Source organism: Pseudophryne corroboree, chromosome 9 (assembly GCF_028390025.1).
Source record: "Pseudophryne corroboree isolate aPseCor3 chromosome 9, aPseCor3.hap2, whole genome shotgun sequence".
Lineage (NCBI taxonomy): Eukaryota > Metazoa > Chordata > Amphibia > Anura > Myobatrachidae > Pseudophryne > Pseudophryne corroboree.
This window is the reverse complement of record NC_086452.1, coordinates 412,329,520-412,351,464: the sequence shown is the minus strand read 5'-3', so window position 1 is coordinate 412,351,464 and position 21,945 is coordinate 412,329,520. Positions and strand designations below refer to the sequence as shown.

The 21,945-nt window shown below is 48.2% G+C and overlaps 1 protein-coding gene across 4 annotated transcripts in view; it reads left to right on the top strand.

Moving 5' to 3' along the window:
- Window positions 1-21,945, top strand: part of THOC7 (THO complex subunit 7) — a 113,106-nt gene that overhangs the window by 60,660 nt on the left and 30,501 nt on the right. For all 4 annotated transcript variants that reach the window (XM_063940914.1, XM_063940912.1, XM_063940913.1 and 1 more), the window contains exons 2-3: window positions 9,411-9,528; window positions 11,149-11,276. In XM_063940914.1, the coding sequence (XP_063796984.1) occupies window positions 11,168-11,276 (109 nt within the window). In that variant the 5' untranslated portion in view covers window positions 9,411-9,528; window positions 11,149-11,167. The remainder of the gene's footprint in view (window positions 1-9,410; window positions 9,529-11,148; window positions 11,277-21,945) is intronic.

Genomic DNA, 21,945 nt, shown 5'->3' with positions numbered 1-21,945 from the left:
TCCTGAAGTCTGTTTATACACATTCAGGTACCATACTGCGGCCGGCAATTGCGTCGGCCTGGATGTGTAGTGCTGTAGCAACATGGACAGATACACTGTCTGAGGACCTGGATACCTTGGACAAGGATACTATTTTACTGACACTGGGGCATATAAAAGACGCTGTCCTATATATGAGGGATGCCCAGAGGGACATTTGCCTACTGGGCTCTAGAATAAATGCAATGTCGATTTCTGCCAGAAGGGTCCTGTGGACTCGGCAATGGACAGGCGATGCCGACTCTAAAAAGCACATGGAGGTTTTACCCTACAAGGGTGAGGAATTGTTTGTGGACGGTCTCTCGGACCTAGTTTCCACAGCTACAGCTGGGAAGTCAAATTTTTTGCCGTATATTCCCTCACAGCCTAAGAAAGCACCGTATTACCAAATGCAGTCCTTTCGATCACAAAAAGGCAAGAAAGTCAGAGGTGCGTCCTTTCTTGCCAGGGGCAGGGGTAGAGGAAAGAAGCTGCACCATACAGCTAATTCCCAGGAACAGAAGTCCTCCCCGGCTTCCACTAAATCCACCGCATGACGCTGGGGCTCCACAGGTAGAGTCGGGAGCGGTGGGGGCGCGTCTCCGAAAATTCAACCACCAGTGGGTTCGCTCACAGGTGGATCCTTGGGCTATACAGATTGTGTCTCAGGGATACAAGCTGGAATTCGAAGTGACGCCCCCTCACCGTTACCTAAAATCAGCCCTGCCTGCTTCCCCCATAGAAAGGGAAGTAGTGTTAGCGGCAATTCACAAATTATATCTCCAGCAGGTGGTGGTACAGGTTCCCCTCCCTCAACAGGGAAGGGGTTACTATTCCACAAAGTTTGTGGTTCCGAAACCGGACGGTTTGGTCAGACCCATATTGAATTTAAAATCCCTGAACATATACCTGAAAAGGTTCAAGTTCAAGATGGCATCGCTCAGAGCGGTCATTGCAAGCCTGGAAGAGGGGGATTTTATGGTGTCCCTGGACATAAAGGATGCTTACCTGCATGTCCCCATTTATCCACCTCATCAGGAGTACCTCAGATTTGTGGTACAGGACTGTCATTACCAATTCCAGACGTTGCCGTTTGGTCTCTCCACGGCACCGAGATTATTTACCAAGGTAATGGCGGAAATGATGGTGCTCCTTCGAAAGCAGGGTGTCACAGTTATCCCATACTTGGACGATCTCCTCATAAAGGCGAGGTCCAGAGAGCAGTTGCTGATCAGCGTAGCACACTCTCAGGAAGTGTTGCAACTGCACGGCTGGATTTTGAATATACCAAAGTCGCAGCTGATCCCTACGACTCGTCTGCCCTTCCTGGGCATGATTCTGGACACGGACCAGAAAAAGGTGTTTCTCCCGGCGGAGAAGGCTCAGGAGCTCATGACTCTGGTCAGAGAACTCTTAAAACCAAAACAGGTGTCGGTGCATCACTGCACGCGAGTCCTGGGAAAGATGGTGGCGTCATACGAAGCCATTCCCTTCGGCAGGTTCCATGCGAGGACCTTTCAGTGGGATCTGTTGGACAAGTGGTCCGGATCGCATCTTCAGATGCATCGGCTGATCACCCTATCCCCCAGGGCCAGGGTGTCTCTTCTGTGGTGGCTGCAGAGTGCTCACCTTCTCGAGGGCCGCAGGTTCGGCATACAGGACTGGGTCCTGGTGACCACGGATGCAAGCCTCCGAGGATGGGGAGCAGTCACTCAGGGAAGAAACTTCCAAGGGCTGTGATCAAGTCAGGAGGCTTGTCTGCACATCCATATCCTGGAACTAAGGGCCATATACAACGCCCTGAGTCAAGCGGAGCCTCTGCTTCACAACCAACCGGTGCTGATTCAGTCAGACAACATCACCGCAGTGGCTCATGTAAACCGCCAGGGCGGCACAAGAAGCAGGGTAGCGATGGCGGAAGCCACCAGGATTCTTCGTTGGGCGGAGAATCGTGTGCAAGCACTGTCAGCAGTGTTCATTCCGGGAGTGGACAGCTGGGAAGCAGACTTCCTCAGCAGGCACGACCTCCACCCGTGAGAGTGGGGACTTCATCAAGAAGTCTTCACACAGATTACAAATCGATGGGAACTGCTACAGGTGGACATGATGGCATCCCGCCTCAACAAAAAGCTACAAAGGTATTGCGCCAGGTCAAGAGACCCTCAGGCGATAGCTGTGAACGCACTCCTAACACCGTGGGTGTTCCAGTCGGTCTATGTGTTTCCTCCTCTTCCTCTCATACCCAAGGTGCTGAGAATCGTAAGAAAAAGAGGAGTGAGAACAATACTCATTGTTCCGGATTGGCCAAGAAGGACTTGGTACCCGGAACTGCAAGAAATGCTCACAGAGGACCCATGGCCTCTGCCTCTCAGACAGGATCTGTTGCAACAGGGGCCCTGTCTGTTCCAAGACTTACCGCGGCTGCGTTTGACGGCATGGCGGTTGAACGCCGGATCCTAGCGGAGAAAGGCATTCCGGATGAAGTTATTCCTACGCTGATAAAGGCTAGGAAGGACGTGACAGCAAAACATTATCACTGTATATGGCGAAAATATGTTGCTTGGTGTGAGGCCAGGAAGGCCCCTACAGAGGAATTCCAGCTGGGCCGGTTCCTGCACTTCCTACAGTCAGGAGTGACTATGGGCTTAAAATTAGGGTCCAGATTTCGGCCCTATCCATTTTCTTTCAAAAGGAACTGGCTTCGCTTCCTGAAGTACAGACGTTTGTAAAGGGAGTGCTGCATATTCAGCCCCCTTTTGTGCCACCAGTGGCACCTTGGGATCTTAACGTGGTGTTGAGTTTCCTGAAATCTCACTGGTTTGAGCCACTTAAGACCGTGGAGCTAAAGTTTGTCACGTGGAAAGTGGTCATGCTATTGGCCTTAGCTTCGGCTAGGCGTGTGTCAGAATTGGCGGTCTTTGTCATGTAAAAGCCCCTATCTGGTTTTCCATATGGACAGGGCAGAATTACGGACTCGTCCGCAATTTCTGCCGAAGGTGGTGTCATCTTTTCATTTGAACCAACCTATTGTGGTGCCTGCGGCTACTCGTGACTTGGAGGACTCCAAGTTGCTTGATGTAGTCAGGGCTTTGAAGATTTATGTAGCCAGGACGGCTGGAGTCAGGAAAACTGACTCGCTGTTTATCCTGTATGCATCCAACAAGCTGGGTGCTCCTGCTTCAAAGCAGACTATTGCTCGCTGGATCTGTAACACGATTTAGCAGGCTCATTCTGCGGCAGGTTTGCCGCATCCAAAATCAGTGAAAGCCCATTCCACAAGGAAAGTGGGCTCTTCTTGGGCGGCTGCCCGAGGGGTCTCGGCATTACAACTTTGCCGAGCAGCTACTTGGTCGGGTTCAAACACCTTTGCAAAGTTCTATAAGTTTGATACCCTGGCTGAGGAGGACCTTGTGTTTGCCCATTCGGTGCTGCAGAGTCATCCGCACTCTCCCGCCCGTTTGGGAGCTTTGGTATAATCCCCATGGTCCTTACGGAGTCCCCAGCATCCACTAGGACGTTAGAGAAAATAAGATTTTACTCACCGGTAAATCTATTTCTCGTAGTCCGTAGTGGATGCTGGGCGCCCGTCCCAAGTGCGGACTTTCTGCAATACGTGTATATAGTTATTGCTTAATAAAAGGGTTATGTTATGTTGGCATCTGTTGTTTGATGCTCTGTTGTTGTTCATACTGTTAACTGGGTATGTTATCACGAGTTATACGGTGTGATTGGTGTGGCTGGTATGAGTCTTACCCTGGATTCCAAAATCCTTTCCTTGTAATGTCATCTCTTCCGGGCGCAGTTTCCTTAACTGAGGTCTGGAGGAGGGGCATAGAGGGAGGAGCCAGTGCACACCAGTAGTACTAATTCTTTCTTAGAGTGCCCAGTCTCCTGCGGAGCCCGTCTATTCCCCATGGTCCTTACGGAGTCCCCAGCAACCACTACGGACTACGAGAAATAGATTTACCGGTGAGTAAAATCTTATTCTTTTACCTTATGTTTCCCCACAGCAAAAGAAAGCGACGCAATATCAGATGCAGTCCTTTCAGTCCAGAAGAGGTCGGGGCTCTTCCTTCCTCGCCAGAGGTAAGGGTAGAGGGAAAAAACTGCCGGCTACGGCTAGTTCCCAGGAGCAGAAGTTCTCCCCGGCTTCTACTAAATCCACTGCATGACGCTGGGGCTCCACTGAGCGAGTCTGCGCCGGTGGGGGCACGTCTTCGACTCTTCAGCCACGTCTGGGTTCAGTCAGACGTGGATCCTTGGGCAATGGAAATTGTATCCCAGGGTTACAAGCTGGAATTCGAAGACGTGCCTCCTCGCCGGTTTTTCAAATCGGCTTTACCAGCTTCTTCCCCAGAAAGGGAGATAGTTTTAGCTGCAATTCAAAAATTGTGTCAACAACAAGTGGTTGTCGAGGTTCTACGGGTTCAACAGGGAAAAGGGTACTATTCAACCCTATTTGTGGTCCTGAAACCGGATGGTTCGGTCAGACCCATTCTAAATTTAAAATCCCTAAACCTGTACTTGAAAAAGTTCAAATTCAAGATGGAATCGCTCCGGGCAGTAATCTCCAGCCTGGAAGGGGGGGATTTTATGGTGTCACTGGACATAAAGGATGCATACCTTCATGTCCCCATATATTCCCCTCATCAGACGTTCCTGAGATTCGCTGTACAGGACTGTCATTACCAGTTTCAGACGTTGCCGTTTGGGCTTTCCACGGCCCGAGGATTTTCACCAAGGTGATGGCGGAAATGATGGTGCTCCTGCGCCGGCAGGGAGTCACAATTATCCCGTACTTGGACAATCTCCTGATAAAAGCGAGATCAAGAGATCAGTTGCTGAAAAGCGTGGCGCTCTCCCTGGGAGTGCTGCAGCAACATGGCTGGATTCTAAATCTACCAAAGTCACAGTTGGTTCCAACAACTCTGCTATCGTTCTTAGGCATGATTCTGGACACGGAACAAAAGAGGGTTTTTCTCCCAACGGAAAAAGCCCAGGAACTCCAAGGCATGGTCAGAGACCTGTTAAAACCGAAAAGAGTGTCGGTCCATCAATGCACTCGAGTACTGGGGAAAATGGTGGCGACCTACGAGACCATCCCCTTCGGCAGGTTTCATGCAAGGACGTTTCAGTGGGACCTTCTGGACAAGTGGTCCGGGTCCCATCTCCAAATTCATCAGAAAATAAGCCTGTCCCCCAGGGCCGGGGTGTCTCTCCTGTGGTGGCTGCAGAGTGCTCATCTTCTAGAGGGTCGCAGGTTCGGCATTCAAGACTGGGTTCTGGTGACCACAGACGCGAGCCTCCGAGGTTGGGGAGCAGTCACACAAGGAAGAAATTTTCAGGGGCTATGGTCAAGCCAGGAGGCTTGTCTACACATCAACGTACTGGAATTGAGGGCCATATACAAAAGCCTACGTCAAGCGTAGAATCTTCTTCGCGACCTACCGGTTCTGATTCAATCAGACGTCACAGCCGTGGCTCATGTAAACCGCCAAGGCGGAACAAGGAGCAGAGTGGCAATGGCGGAAGCCACCAGGATTCTGCGCTGGGCGGAAAATCACATAAGCGCTTTGGCAGCAGTCTTCATTCCGGGAGTGGACAACTGGGAAGCAGACTTCCTCAGCAGACACGATCTCCATCCAGGAGAGTGAGGACTTCATCAAGAAGTTTTTGCAGAAATAACAAGTCATTGGGGACTTCCTCAAATAGACATGATGGCTTCACGTCTCAACAAGAAGCTTCGGAGGTATTGTGCCAGGTCAAGGGACCCTCAGGCAGTAGCAGTGGACGCACTGGTGACACCGTGGGTGTTTCAGTCGGTCTATGTGTTCCCTCCTCTTCCACTCATCTCAAAGATATTGAGAATCATAAGACGAAAAAGAGTGCAGACAATGCTCATTGTTCCAGATTGGCCTCGAAGGGCCTGGTATTCAGATCTTCAGGAAACGCTCACAGAAGATCCGTGGCCTCTTCCTCTCAGAGAGGACCTGTTGCAACAGGGGCCCTGCGTGTTCCAAGACTTACCGCGGTTACGTTTGACGGCATGGCGGTTGAACAGTGAATCCTAGCCGGGAAAGGCATTCCGGAAGAAGTCATCCCTACTCTGATAAAGGCTAGGAAGGAAGTGACGGCGAAACATTATCACTGTACCTGGAGAAAGTATGTATCTTGGTGTGAATCCAAGAATGCTCCTACGGACGATTTCCATCTGGGCCGTTTTCTCCACTCTTTACAGACAGGAGTGGATATGGGCCTGAAATTAGGCTCCATTAAGGTACAGATTTTGGCCCCATCAATTTTCTTTCAGAAGGAATTGGCTTCTCTCCCAGAAGTCCAGAGTTTTGTAAAGGGAGTGCTGCACATACAGCCTCCTTTTGTGCCTCCAGTGGCACCATGGGACCTTAACGTGGTGTTACAGTTCCTAAAATCTCACTGGTTTGAACCTCTTCAAACGGTTGAGTTAAGATTTCTCACTTGGAAGTTGGTCATGTTGTTGGCCTTGGCATCTGCAAGGCGGGTGTCCGAATTGGCGGCTTTGTCGCACAAAAGCCCCTATCTGATTTTCCATGTGGATAGAGCAGAATTAAGGACTCGTCCTCAATTTTTGCCTAAGGTGGTTTCATCGTTTCACATGAACCAACCTTTTGTGGTACCTGTGGCTACGAATGACTTGGAGGATTCCAAGTCCCTGGATGTAGTCAGGGCCTTAAAAATTTATGTAGCCAGGACGGCTCGGGTTAGGAAAACAGAGGCACTGTTTGTCCTGTATGCAGCCAACAAGGTTGGCGCTCCTGCTTCTAAGCAGACTATTGCTCGCTGGATCTGTAACACGATTCAGCAAGCTCATTCTACGGCTGGATGGCCATTACCAAATTCGGTAAAGGCCCATTCCACTAGGAAGGTGGGCTGTTCTTGGGCGGCTGCCCGAGGCGTCTCGGCGTTACAGCTTTGCCGAGCGGCGACTTGGTCGGGTTCAAACACTTTTTTGCAAAGTTCTATAAGTTTGATACCCTGGCTGATGAGGACCTTATGTTTGCTCAATCGGTGTTCCAGAGTCATCCGCACTCTCCCGCCCGATCTGGAGCTTTGGTATAATCCCCATGGTCCTTACGGAGTCCCCAGCATCCTCTAGGACGTAAGAGAAAATAAGATTTTAAACCTACCGGTAAATCTTTTTCTCCTAGTCATTAGAGGATGCTGGGCGCCCGTCCTAGTGCGGACATTTTTCTGCAAGACTTGTATATAGTTATTGCTTACATAAGGGTTATGTTACAGTTGAGATCAGTCTTTGGCTGATGCTGTTTTGTTCATACTGTTAACTGGTTACGTATATTCCATGTTATATGGTGTGGGCTGGTATGAATCTTGCCCTTAGATTAACAAAAATCCTTTCCTCGTACTGTCCGTGTCCTCTGGGCACAGTTCTCTAGCGGAGGGCTGGAGGAGGGGCATAGAGGGAGGAGCCAGTGCACACCCATTCTAAAGTTCTTTATAGTGCCCATGTCTCCTGCGGAGCCCGTCTATACCCCATGGTACTTACGGAGTCCCCAGCATCCTCTAGGGACTAGGAGAAAAAGATTTACCGGTAGGTTTAAAATCTTATTATTCGATGCGAACACATGGGTCCGCAAAGTTATGACGGATCCCATGGGTTATCGGCCGATAACGGGTGATTTACTGTATGGTAAATGTACTGGCTGTAATTGGATAGCCCGATAGCGTTACCAGGATAAAAAGCCGTTATTACCGTGCAGTTAATCACCGCAACTATTAGGATACTTCCCTGAGTCTGTATAGGGAGCAGAACAGAACTTGTATTGGAAAAAAAAGCTGCAGCTGCTGCATTGCAGCACTTCCTGTACAGACTCAGAATATAACCGTCATATATCAAAATTAATCAGTACAGTCTCCTCATGCGTCTTAGTCACATTGTGTTGCGATTAAGAGACCTTTTTGGCAAAAAAGACGCCCAACGCTAGAAAATTCTCACAGGACCTGGCGTGCCAAGAGGGGCTGTTTGGAATGACTGAAGCAAAATGTATTAGGACATATCTGTACTATGGGGGTAATTCTAAGTTGATCGCAGCAGGACATTTTTTAGCAGTTGGGCAAAACCATGGGGGTCATTCCGAGTTGTTCGCTCGCAAGCTGCTTTTAGCAGCTTTGCACACGCTAATCCGCCGCCTACTGGGAGTGAATCTTAGCATATTAAAATTGCGAACGAAAGATTAGCAGAATTGCGAATAGACACTTCTTAGCAGTTTCTGAGTAGCTCCAGACTTACTCGGCATCTGCGATCAGTTCAGTGCTTGTCGTTCCTGGTTTGACGTCAGAAACACACCCAGCGTTCGCCCAGACACTCCTCCGTTTCTCCAGCCACTCCCGCGTTTTTCCCAGAAACGGTAGCGTTTTTTCACACACTCCCATAAAACGGACAGTTTCCGCCCACAAACACCCACTTCCTGTCAATCACATTACGATCACCAGAACGAAGAAAAAACCTCGTAATGCCGTGAGTAAAATACCTAACTGCATAGCAAATTTACTTGGCGCAGTCGCACTGCGGACATTGCGCATGCGCATTAGCGACTATTCGCTCCGTTGCGAAACAAAATAACGAGCGAACAACTCGGAATGACCCCCCATGTGCACTGCAGGGGGGGCAGATATAACATGTGCAGAGAGAGTTAGATTTGGGTGGGGTTTGTTCAAACTGAAATCTAAATTGCAGTGTAAAATAAAGCAGCCAGTATTTACCGGCACAGAAACAAAATAACCCACCCAAATCTAACTCTCTCTGCAAATGTTATATCTGCCCCCCCTGCAGTGCACATGGTTTTCCCCAACTGCTAAAAAATTTCCTGCTGCGATCAATTTGGAATTACCCCCCTGGTACGTTAAATAGGGTTTACTGAGTACTATGAAGACCGCAGGGACTGTTCAAGTGAACAAACGGCATTCTTGGAAATATTTGCTTGGCACATGAGGTGACTGCTTTTACTATTCATAGCCACAACTGTGATCCGCTATAGGTTTATCAAAATCAGCACAGTCTCATGGTGTGTCCTAGTCGCATCGCATTGCATCTAAGACGCATTTTTAGCAAAAAAAGATGACACACACACAAGCAGTTTCGAGGGACCTGGCATACCAAGAGGGCTTGTTGCTTATGCAGCAATGATGTATAAGGACACATCTGTATGCTGTTTCATTCTCTCTCCTGAGTCATTATTACTAGTGCACATGTGTTGGTACCAGTGACGTGCGGTGAGGAAGAGCCTTTCCTGTCACACTCCAGTATACTCCAGAGCTTTGACTATAAAAATGATACGTCCATGGTGGGTACACATTTCAAGTAGTATTCATTCAACCTACCTTTGTGTTTATAGATGAAGTTATCCGCAAACGTCTCTTGATTGATGGGGATGGTGCCGGTGATGACCGAAGAATTAACCTTCTGGTGAAAGGCTTTGTGAAGTGGTGTAACTCGGGATCACAGGAGGATGGGTGAGCGATTAAGCACTGTCCGTTGAAACCTCAGCTGGAAGTAGAAGGCTCTCTAGTATAATTTACTCTCTCTTTGCAAATGGTACAATGACATTATAAATGTTGAGTGTATCTATTATCTGATATTTGTTTAGAAAAAAAATGCGGGCATAGACATTTCCATAATGTAAGGCAGCGGTAGGCAATGTGCGGACTCTAGCTGCTGTGGAACTAAACATCCCAGCATGCCCTGCCAAAGTTTTTAGCGTAAACTAACAGCATAACTGCGGCAAGGGTAGTGTACTGGGAACTAGTGGGAAGTGTAGTTCCCCAGCAGCTGGAGTGCAGCACATTGCCCGTCCCTAGGTAAGATGTGTACATTCACCCGAGTTATTGCACCAAAGCTTAAAGAGAGGGTACACCGCTTGTTATGTGCTGCCACATAAAGTCTAATAGTCATGGGGTTCCAAGGTATACGTCGACTCCATATGGTTGGAATGCATTAGGTCAAAGGGCAACATGGTCAAAAGGTCGAGATAACAATGATCGACACAAGATTTTTGGTGGGGGTTTTTTTTCATATTTTTCTTACTGTTGTTTGATATACTATCCACGTGGACGATGATTGGGAATAGCAACCTGTGGCGCGCACAGCGAGCTACCTTGTCGGAAGCGTACCGGGCGAAGCAAGCCCACAAGGGTACACGGTCACACTAATGGTGCTTGGATATGGTTAAACATACAAAATGACACCCCTCCCAAAAAAGAAACCAACAAAACTTTTTTGTGTTGAACATTGTCATGACCTTTTGACCTTGTTGACCTTTTGTACCTGATGACCTTCTCCATGGTCTATCTCTTTGACCCTGTCAACCTAATGCATGTTGACCATATGGGGTCAACCTAATGACTGTCTACATCCTAGACCATGTTGATTTTCTATACCACACCCGTCCTCATGGATGCCATGTCCAAACCTGACCATTCATTACTATAGGGGAAACAGGCTTGATATTTGTTTTTGTGAACACATGCAGACATCCTCATGTGATAGATAAGTGCTGTGTGGATGATGTCATCTGCCGTCCTCTCCCAAGTGCATAAGACTCTTAAACGTCAAAATCATGAGCTGCAATTCAGTCAGCAGTACAATAAGATTTGCATTCATCTAGAAAAATTTGGGTCCGATTCAGAGTCTGGTTTTCAGCACAGCACATGCTCCATAGCTGAGCGTTCACATCCGTGGGCGATTCAGAGCTTGTGTCTCAGTCGCATCTCCTCTTGTGGCTTAATTGGTGTAACTGGCCGCAATGGAGTGAGGGCATATAGAATGGCTGCCAATAAAGACTTGCACACATAGAGATCCCTCTGATTACAGACAGATCTCCTGCCCCATACTGCTGATGCAAGTGTGCATTGATAATGATGACGTCTATTTGACCAAGTGTACAGTGTTTGCGCAGTTTCATAAAACCAAGTATATGGATGAATAGCTGCATTTTGTCCCGTGCACAGAGTGCTGTTGTAATTGCGGCCAACTTGTGTGTGCAACTCTGAATTTCCCCGAACTAGGGTTGTAATTTGTGCTTCCAGCTATATAATCTTACTACTCCTCCTGTCATGTTACCGCTTATTTCACAGATACGCCCAGTACCAGCGGATGCTCAGTACTCTATCTCAGTGTTCCTTTTCCATGGGAAAAACTCTCCTGGTTCATGACATGAACCTACGTGAAATGGAGAACTATGAGAAGATCTACACTGATATTGGTAAAGAGGTTTTATGTGTTTTGTGCTTACTTTTGCTTGTTTTGCGTAATTATGATTATTTCTCTATCGTCCTAGTGGATGCTGGGGTTCCTGAAAGGACCATGGGGAATAGCGGCTCCGCAGGAGACAGGGCACAAAAAGTAAAGCTTTAGGATCAGGTGGTGTGCACTGGCTCCTCCCCCTATGACCCTCCTCCAAGCCTCAGTTAGATTTTTGTGCCCGGCCGAGAAGGGTGCAATCTAGGTGGCTCTCCTAAAGAGCTGCTTAGAAAAGTTTAGCTTAGGTTTTTTATTTTACAGTGAGTCCTGCTGGCAACAGGATCACTGCAACGAGGGACTTAGGGGAGAAGAAGTGAACTCACCTGCGTGCAGGATGGATTGGCTTCTTGGCTACTGGACATTAGCTCCAGAGGGACGATCACAGGTACAGCCTGGATGGTCACCGGAGCCTCGCCGCCGGCCCCCTTGCAGATGCTGAAACAAGAAGAGGTCCAGAATCGGCGGCAGAAGACTCCTCAGTCTTCTTAAGGTAGCGCACAGCACTGCAGCTGTGCGCCATTTTCCTCTCAGCACACTTCACACGGCAGTCACTGAGGGTGCAGGGCGCTGGGAGGGGGGCGCCCTGGGAGGCAAATGAAAACCTTTTTTGGCTAAAAATACCTCACATATAGCCTCCGGGGGCTATATGGAGTTATTTAACCCCTGCCAAAATCCGTTAAGAGCGGGAGACGAGGCCGCCGAAAAAGGGGCGGGGCCTATCTCCTCAGCACACAGCGCCATTTTCCCTCACAGAAAGGCTGGAGGGAAGGCTCCCAGGCTCTCCCCTGCACTGCACTACAGAAACAGGGTTAAAACAGAGAGGGGGGGCACTAATTTGGCGTTAGAAATATATAAAAAAGATGCTATAAGGGAAAACACTTATATAAGGTTGTCCCTATATAATTATAGCGTTTTTGGTGTGTGCTGGCAAACTCTCCCTCTGTCTCTCCAAAGGGCTAGTAGGTCCTGTCCTCTATCAGAGCATTCCCTGTGTGTGTGCTGTGTGTCGGTACGTGTGTGTCGACATGTATGAGGACGATGTTGGTGAGGAGGCGGAGCAATTGCCTGTAATGGTGATGTCACTCTCTAGGGAGTCGACACCGGAATGGATGGCTTATTTAGGGAATTACGTGATAATGTCAACACGCGCCAAGGTCGGTTGACGACATGAGACGGCCGACAAACAATTAGTACCGGTCCAGACGTCTCAAAAACACCGTCAGGGGTTTTAAAACGCCCGTTTACTTTAGTCGGTCGACACAGACACAGACAGGGACACTGAATCCAGTGTCGACGGTGAATAAACAAACGTATTCCTTATTAGGGCCACACGTTAAGGGCAATGAAGGAGGTGTTACATATTTCTGATACTACAAGTACCACAAAAGAGGGTATTATGTGGGATGTGAAAAAACTACCGTAGTTTTTCCTGAATCAGATAAATTAAATGAAGTGTGTGATGATGCGTGGGTTCCCCCCGATAGAAAATATGGGCGGTATACCCTTTCCCGCCAGAAGTTAGGGCGCGTTGGGAAACACCCCTTAGGGTGGATAAGGCGCTCACACGCTTATCAGAACAAGTGGCGGTACCGTCTATAGATAGGGCCGTCCTCAAGGAGCCAGCTGACAGGAGGCTGGAAAAATATCATAAAAAGTATATACACACATACTGGTGTTATACTGCGACCAGCGATCGCCTCAGCCTGGATGTGCAGAGCTGGGGTGGCTTGGTCGGATTCCCTGACTAAAAATATTGATACCCTTGACAGGGACAGTATTTTATTGACTATAGAGCATTTAAAGGATGTATTTCTATATATGCGAGATGCACAGAGAGATATTTGCACTCTGGCATCAAGAGTAAGTGCGATGTCCATATCTGCCAGAAGATGTTTATGGACACGACAGTGGTCAGGTGATGCAGATTCCAAACGGCACAAAGGTGTATTGCCGTATAAAGGAAGAGGAGTTATTTGGGGTCGGTCCATCGGACCTGGTGGCCACGGCAACTGCTGGAAAATCCACCGTTTTTACCCTAAGTCACATCTCTGCAGAAAAAGACACCGTCTTTTCAGCTTCAGTCCTTTCGTCCCTATAAGAGTCATATCTGCCCAGGGATAGAGGAAAGGGAAGAAGACTGCAGCAGGCAGCCCATTCCCAGGAACAGAAGCGTTCCACCGCTTCTGACAAGCTCTCAGCATGACGCTGAGACCGTACGGGACCCCTGGATCCTACAAGTAGTATCCCAGGGGTGCAGTTTGGAATGTCGAGACGTTTCCCCTGCGCAGGCTCCTGAAGTCTGCTTTACCAAGGTCTCCCTCCGACAAGGAGGCAGTATGGGAAAAAATTCACGAGCTGTATTCCCAGCAGGTGATAATTAAATTACCCCTCCTACAACAAGAAAAGGGGGTATTATTCCACACTATATTGTGGTACTGAAGCCAGAAGGCTAGGTGAGACCTATTCTAAATCTAAAAAAATTTGAACACTTACAAAGGTTCAAATCAAGATGGAGTCACTCAGAGCAGTGATAACGAACCGGGAAGAAGGGGACTATATGGTGTCCCGAGACATCAGGGATGCTTACCTCCATGTCCCAAATTTGCCCTTATCACTAAGGGTACCTCAGGTTCGTGGTACAGAACTGTCACTATCAGTTTCAGACGCTGCCGTTTGGATTGTCTACGGCACCCCGGGTCTTTACCAAGGTAATGGCCGAAATGATGTTTCTTCTTCGAAGAAAAGGCGTCTTAATTATCCCTTACTTGGACGATCTCCTGATAAGGGCAAAGTCCAGGGAACAGTTGGAGGTCGGAGTAGCACTATCTCGGATACTGTTACAACAGCAAGGGTGGATTCTAAATATTCCAAAATCGCAGCTGATCCCGACAACAAGTCTCCTGTGCTTAGGGATGATTCTGGACACAGTCCAGAAAAAGGTGTTTCTCCCGGAAGAGAAAGCCAGGGAGTTATCCGAGCTAGTCAGGAACCTCCTAAAATCAGTGCATCATTGCACAAGGTTTCCAGTCGGCAGATTTCATGCAAGAACTTTTCAGTGGGATCTGCTGGACAAATGGTCCGGATCGCATCTTCAGATGCATCAGCGGATAACCCTATATCCAAGGACAAGGGTGTCTCTCCTGTGGTGGTTACAGAGTGCTCATCTTCTAGAGGGCCGCAGATTCGGCATTCAGTTTTGGATGTTGGTGACCACGGAGGCCAGCCCGAGAGGCTGGGGAGCAGTCACACAAGGAAAAAATTTCCAGGGAGTGTGATCAAGTCTGGAGATTTTTCTCCACATAAATATAGCTAAGGGTAAATTTATAATGCTCTAAGCTTAGCAAGACCTCTGCTTCAAGGTCAGCCGGTATTGATCCAGTGGGATAAAACATCACGGCAGTCGCCCACGTAAATAGACAGGGCGGCACAAGAAGCAGGAGGGCAGTGGCAAAAACTGCAAGGACTTTTCGCTGGGCGGAAAATCATGTGATAGCACTGTCAGCAGTGTTTCATTCCGGGAATGGAAACTGGGAAGCAGACTTCCTCAGTAGGCACGACCTCCACCCGGCAGAGTGGGAACTTCATGGGGAAGTTTTCCACATAATTGTAAACCGTTGGGAATTACCAAAGGTGGACATGATGGCGTCCCGTCTGAACAAAAAACGGGACAGGTATTGCGCCAGGTTAAGAGACCCTCAGGCAATAGCTGTGGACGTTCTGGTAACACCGTGGGTGTACCAGTCGGTGTATGTGTTCCATCCTCTGCTTTTCATACCTAAGGTACTGAGAATTATAAGACGTAGAGGAGTAAGAACTATACTCATGGCTCCGGATTGGCCAAGAAGGACTTGGTACCCGGAACTTCAAGAGATGCTCACAGAGGACTTATGGCCTCTGCCGCTAAGAAGGGACTTGTTTCAGCAAGTACCATGTCTGTTCCAAGACTTACCGCAGCTGCGTTTGACGGCATGGCGGTGGAACGCCGGATCCTAAGGGAAAAGGCATTCAGGAAGAGGTCATTCCTACCCTGGTCAAAGCCAGAAAGGAGGTGACCGCACAACATTATCACCACATGTGGCGAAAATATGTTGCGTGGTGTGAGGCCAGGAAGGCCCCACGAAGAAATTTCAACTCGGTCGATTCCTGCATTTCTTGCAAACAGGAGTGTCTATGGGCCTCAAATTGGGGTCCATTAAGGTTCAAATTTGGGCCCTGTCGATTTTTCTTCCAGAAAGAATTGGCTTCAGTTCCTGAAGTCCAGAAGTTTGTCAAGGGAGTATTGCATATACAACCCCCTTTTGTGCCTCCAGTGGCACTGTGGGATCTCAACGTAGTTCTGGGATTCCTCAAAACACATTGGTTTAAAACCAGTCAAATCTGTGGATTTGAAGCATCTCACATGAAAAGTGAACATGCTCTTGGACCTGGCCTGGACCAGGCGAGTGTCAAATTGGTGTTTTTTTTCTCAAAAAAGCCCATATCTGTTTGTCCATTCGGACAGGGCTGAGCTGCGGACTCGTCCCCAGTTCTCTCCCTAAGGTGGTGTCAGTGTTTCACCTGAACCAGCTTATTGTGGTGTCTTGCGCCTACTAGGGACTTGGAGGACTCCAAGTTGCTAGATGTGGTCAGGGCCCTGAAAATATAGGTTCCAGGACGGCTGGAGTCAGGAAAACTGACTTGCTGTTATCCTGTATGCACCCAACAAACTGGGTGCTCTTGCTTTTAAGCAGACTTTTGCTAGTTGGATGTGTAATACAATTCAGCTTGCACATTCTGTGGCAGGCCTGCCACAGCCAAAATATGTAAATGCCCATTCCACAAGGAAGGTGGGCTCATCTTGGGCGGCTGCCCGAGGGGTCTCGGCTTTACAACTTTGCCGAGCGGTTATTTAGTCAGGGGCAAACACGTTTGTAAAATCCTACAAATTTGATACCCTGGCTAAGGAGGACCTGGAGTTCTCTCATTCAGTGCTGCAGAGTCATCCGCACTCTCCCGCCCGTTTGGGAGCTTTGGTATAATCCCCATGGTCCTTTCAGGAACCCCAGCATCCACTAGGACGATAGAGAAAATAAGAATTTACTTACCGATAATTCTATTTCTCGGAGTCCGTAGTGGATGCTGGGCGCCCATCCCAAGTGCGGATTATCTGCATTACTTGTACATAGTTACAAAAATCGGGTTATTATTGTTGTGAGCCATCTTTTCAGAGGCTCCGCTGTTATCATACTGTTAACTGGGTTCAGATCACAGGTTGTACAGTGTGATTGGTGTGGCTGGTATGAGTCTTACCCGGGATTCATAAATCCTTCCTTATTGTGTACGCTCGTCCGGGCACAGTACCTAACTGAGGCTTGGAGGAGGGTCATAGGGGGAGGAGCCAGTGCACACCACCTGATCCTAAAGCTTTACTTTTTGTGCCCTGTCTCCTGCGGAGCCGCTATTCCCCATGGTCCTTTCAGGAACCCCAGCATCCACTACGGACTCCGAGAAATAGAACTATCGGTAAGTAAATTCTTATTTTATTGGCTCTGTTTTTTATATCCGTTATTTACAAAAGAAAAGTTAGGCAAGAGACATCTAAATTGTAATTTTGAATGACAGAGTATTTGCTTTTGTTACATACATTTCTTAAAATGAAATACAGGTTTATTCCTGTAAGAGAAACACGTTATACTATCAAAGGTAGAAGTGAAGTAAGTTCATACTGTATAGTTTTGAAATTTAACAAAAAAAAAATGAACCTTTGGTGCCCAGCAACAGAATTTCCAAAACATATTGAAATTAGAAAAAAAAAATTGAACTCTAAAGGGCCCAACACACTACTGCAATATGTCGGACCCTCATGTCGCAGGCGATCACCCCGGTAGCTTCCCGGGGGAGCAGGATCGCATAAGATACATTGTATGCTGTCCTTTACCATACGCTGTATCTTGTTCGATCCCAGCCATGCCTGCGGGGTCCGACATATCACGAGTGCAGCACATTCAGTCTAGGGGATCCGTTCCGATGCTCACGGGAACGCGGATCGGATTTAAAATACATGCAAAATGCCCGATTTCATCCCATATATCGGCCTGAATGACCGAAATCAGATGAAATCGGGCATTATCGTTCTAGTGTATGGGGCCCTTAAGGCTGGGGCCACATATAGCGGGCAAGTGAACGGGACCCGCTTGGCTGCAAGGAAAGTGCACATGGGCGCCTATGCAGGCGCCCACACATGTGTGGCAGTCCCGCCGCCGCCAGATCCAACCCGGTTGGGCCGGATGACAGGACGACGGGATTTCAATGTGAACACACATTTCAATGTATGTGTTCAAACAGTGCGGCTGTGCCGCCCTTTGTTCCGTTGAAATCCCGTGTGTCACTGACCAGATCCTGTTCTGCCGCATCCCGCAGAACAGGATCCGTGTGCACACAAAAAAACCCTCCCGGCCAAGCGAGCGGGACCCGCTTGGACGCTGTGTGTGGCCCCAGCCTAACTGAAATAGCATGCTTTATTTCTCTTACGTCCTAGAGGATAAACATAGTAACATAGTATCTGAGGTTGAAAAAAGACAATTGTCCATCGAGTTCAACCTATTTGTGGTGTCCTATGCATGATGATTTGACTAAAATTTCTGACTGATGCTGCTGTCAGCCGTTGCATTTTATCCCTATTTATAGTAACTATAATGCATGACTATGCACCATACCCCTGGATATCCTTATCCATTAGGAATTTATCTAACCCATTCTTAAAAGTGTTGACAGATTCCGCCATTACAACTCCCTCGGGCAGGGAATTCCAAACACGTATTGTCCTTACCGTGAAAAAGCCTTTACGCCGTATTGTGCGGAATCTCCTCTCCTCTAACCTGAGCGAGTGTCCACGAGTCCTCTGTGTTGATCTAACCAAAAACAGGTCCCGCGCAAGCTCTGTGTATTGTCCCCTTATATATTTGTAGATGTTGATCATATCCCCTCTTAGTCTCCCCTTTTCCAATGTAAACATGCCTAGTCTTTCAAGCCTTTCCTTGTATTCCATCGTCTCCATGCCCTTAATTAGTTTGGTCGCCCTCCTCTGTACCTTTTCAAGCTCCAGGATATCCTTTTTGTAGTACGGTGCCCAGAATTGTACACAGTATTCAAGGTGTGGCCTCACTAGTGATTTATATAACGGGAGTATAATACTCTCGTCCCTAGCATCAATACCCCGTTTTATGCATGCTATTATCTTATTAGCCTTCTTTGCTGCAGTCCTACTTTGGGTACTACTGCTTAGCTTGCTATCTATGAGGACACCTAAGTCCTTTTCCAGTACAGAATCCCCTAATTTTACCCCATTTAGTAGGTAGGTGTAATTTTTGTTCTTGTTACCACAGTGCATTACCTTACACTTGTCTGTGTTGAAGCGCATTCTCCATTTGGCTGCCCATGCTTCTAATTTAACTAAGTCATTCTGAAGAGACTCGGCATACTCCTCTGTATTTATAGCCTTACACAATTTGGTATCATCTGCAAAAATTGACACCATGCTCTCTAGACCTTCTGTTAGGTCGTTAATGAAAATATTGAACAATAGCGGTCCTAATACTGAGCCTTGCGGCACACCACATAGCACTTCAGTCCAAGTTGAAAAAGATCCATTAACCACAACGCGCTGCTCCCTATTATCTAACCAGTTTTTGACCCAAGTGCATATTGTGCTTCCTAGCCCTGATTCTTGTAGCTTGTAGATAAGTCTCATGTGTGGTACAGTATCGAACGCTTTGGCAAAGTCTAAAAAGATTACATCCACGTCTTTACCCTGATCTAGGTTTGCGCTTACTGTTTCATAAAAGCCAAGTAAGTTGGTTTGACAGGATCTGTCCTTCATAAACCCATGTTGATTCCTTTTAATGACCTTATTGGTTTCAAGGAACTTCTGAATACTATCTCTTAGAATACCTTCCAATACTTTCCCCATTGCTGGATGCTGGGGACTCCGTAAGGACTATGGGGTATAGACGGGCTCCGCAGGAGATAGGGCACCTAAAAAGAACTTTGACTATGGGTGTGCACTGGCTCCTCACTCTATGCCCCATCCTCCAGACCTCAGTTAGATCTTGTGCCCAGAGGAGAATGGGTGCACTGCAGAGAGCTCTCCAAAGTTTTCTGTGGAAAATGAATTTTGTTAGGTTTTTTATTTTCAGGGAGTACTGTTGGCAACAGGCTCCCTGCATCGTGGGACCGAGGAGAGCGAAGCAGAGCTGGCTTATCAAGTTGGGCACTGCTTCTAAGGCTACTGGACACCATTAGCTCCAGAGGGAGTCGGAACACAGGTCTCACCTAGGGTTCGTCCCGGAGCCGCGCCGCCGTCCTCCTCACAGATGCCGAAGATAGAAGCCGGGTGAGTATTGAGGAAAAGACTTCAGGCGGCAGAAGACATCAGATCTTCATGAGGTAAGCACGCAGCGGTTAGCTGCGCGCCATTGCTCCCAGTCACACACACTTAAGCAGGCACTGAATGGTGCAGGGCGCAGGGGGGGGGGGGGGGGCGCCCTGGGCAGCAATAAACCTCAATTTGGCCATAAATACGATTGATTAGGCTGTGGGACAGTAAATCCGCGGACCCCCGCCATTTTATTAGTATATGATGATGGGACCGAAGCCCGCCGTCAGGTGGGCGGGGCTTGATCCTCAGCACTAACCAGCGCCATTTTCTCCACAGAGGCTGCATGAGAAAACGCTGGCTCCCTGTTCTCTCCCCTGCTGAGCTTCACAGGTTGGAAAAAGGAGGAGGGGGGCACTTTGGCGACGCAGTGAGTGGAGATTACAATTATAAACATATAACAGCGCTATCTGGTCATATATTCCAGTGTTTTTAAGCGCTGGGTGTGTGCTGGCATACTCTATCTCTCTGTCTCTCCTAAGGGCCTGGTTGGGGTTTTGTCCCCTAATAGGTAACTCCCTGTGTGTGGGGGGTGTCGGTACGTGTGTGTCGACATGTCTGAGGCGGAAGGCTTCTCCAAGGAGGAGGTGGAGCAAATGAGTGGTGTGTCCCCGTCGGTTGTGCCGACTCCAGATTGGATGGACATGTGGCATACGTTGCATGCAAGTGTGGCATCTTTACATAAAAGGCTTGATAAGGCTGGTTTAGGAGGAACATCAGGCGGTCAATCCTCAGATTGGACCGACTCACAGGGCCCGTCGGGGTCTCAAAAGCGTCCCTTAACACAAGACACTACTACCGACACGGATTCTGATTCCAGTGTCGACTATGACGAAGTAAAATTGCACCCTAGGGTGACTAAAACTATTCAGTGTATGATTGTGGCAATAAGGGATGTGTTGCATATTGTGGATGAACCCTCGGTCCCCGACACAAGGGTACACATGTTTAAGGAAAAGAAACAGATTATTAATTTTCCCACATCTCATGAATTAAATGAGTTCTTTGGAAAAGCTTGGGAGACTCCGGATAAGAGACCGCAGATCCCCAAAAGAATTTTTATGGCATACCCTTTCCCTAAGCAGGACAGGGAGATTTGGGAATTACCCCCCACTGTGGACAAGGCCCTGACGCGCTTGTCCAAGAAAGTGGCGCTACCGTCTCCTGACACAGCGGCCCTTAAGGACCCTGCAGATCGCAGGCAAGAAACTACCTTAAAGGGTATTTATTCTCATACGGGTGCTGTGCTAAGACCGACGATTGCGTCGGCATGGGTGTGTAGCGCAATTGCAGCTTGGACAGATGAGCTGACAGATCAAGTTGATACTATGGATAAGGATACTATATTCCTAACTCTAGCCCATATAAAAGACGCAGTCTTATTTATGAGGGATGCTCAAAGGGACATTGGATTGCTAGCTTCTAGGGCCAATGCCATGTCTATCTCAGCGAGAAGATCCTTATGGACTCGCCAATGGACGGGTGATGCGGATTCCAAAAAACATATGGAAGTACTACCCTATAAGGGTGATGTATTGTTTAGGGATGGGCTGACGGACCTGGTTTCTACAGCAGGTAAATCAAATTTTTTACCATATATTCCCCAGCAGCAAAAGAAAGCAACACCTTATCAGATGCAGTCCTTTCGGTCGCACAAGTCCAAAAGAGGTCGGGGATCCTCTTTCCTCGCCAGAGGTAAGGGCAGAGGCAAGAGAGCACCTGCTTCGGCAGGTGCCCAGGAACAAAAGTTCTCCCCGGCTGCTCCAAAACCCACAGCATGACGCTGGGGCTCCCCTGAGGGAGTCCGCACCGGTGGGGGCACGTCTTCGACTTTTCAGTCAGGCCTGGGTCAGATCGGACCTGAATCCCTGGGTGTTGGAAATAGTTTCACAGGGTTACTGGAATTCAAGGAGGTGCCCCCGCGCCGATTTTTCAAGTCGGCCCTACCAGCTTCCACATCGGAAAGGGATGTAGTGTTAGCTGCAATTCAAACGCTGTGTATACAGCAAGTGATAATCAAGGTTCCCCTGCACCAGCAGGGAAGAGGTTACTACTCAACCCTATTTGTGGTCCCGAAACCGGACGGTTCGGTCAGACCGATTTTGAATCTGAAATCCCTAAACCTGTACATAAAAAGATTCAAATTCAAAATGGAATCACTCAGAGCGATAATAGCCAACATGGAGGAGGGGGAGTTTATGGTGTCTCTGGACATAAA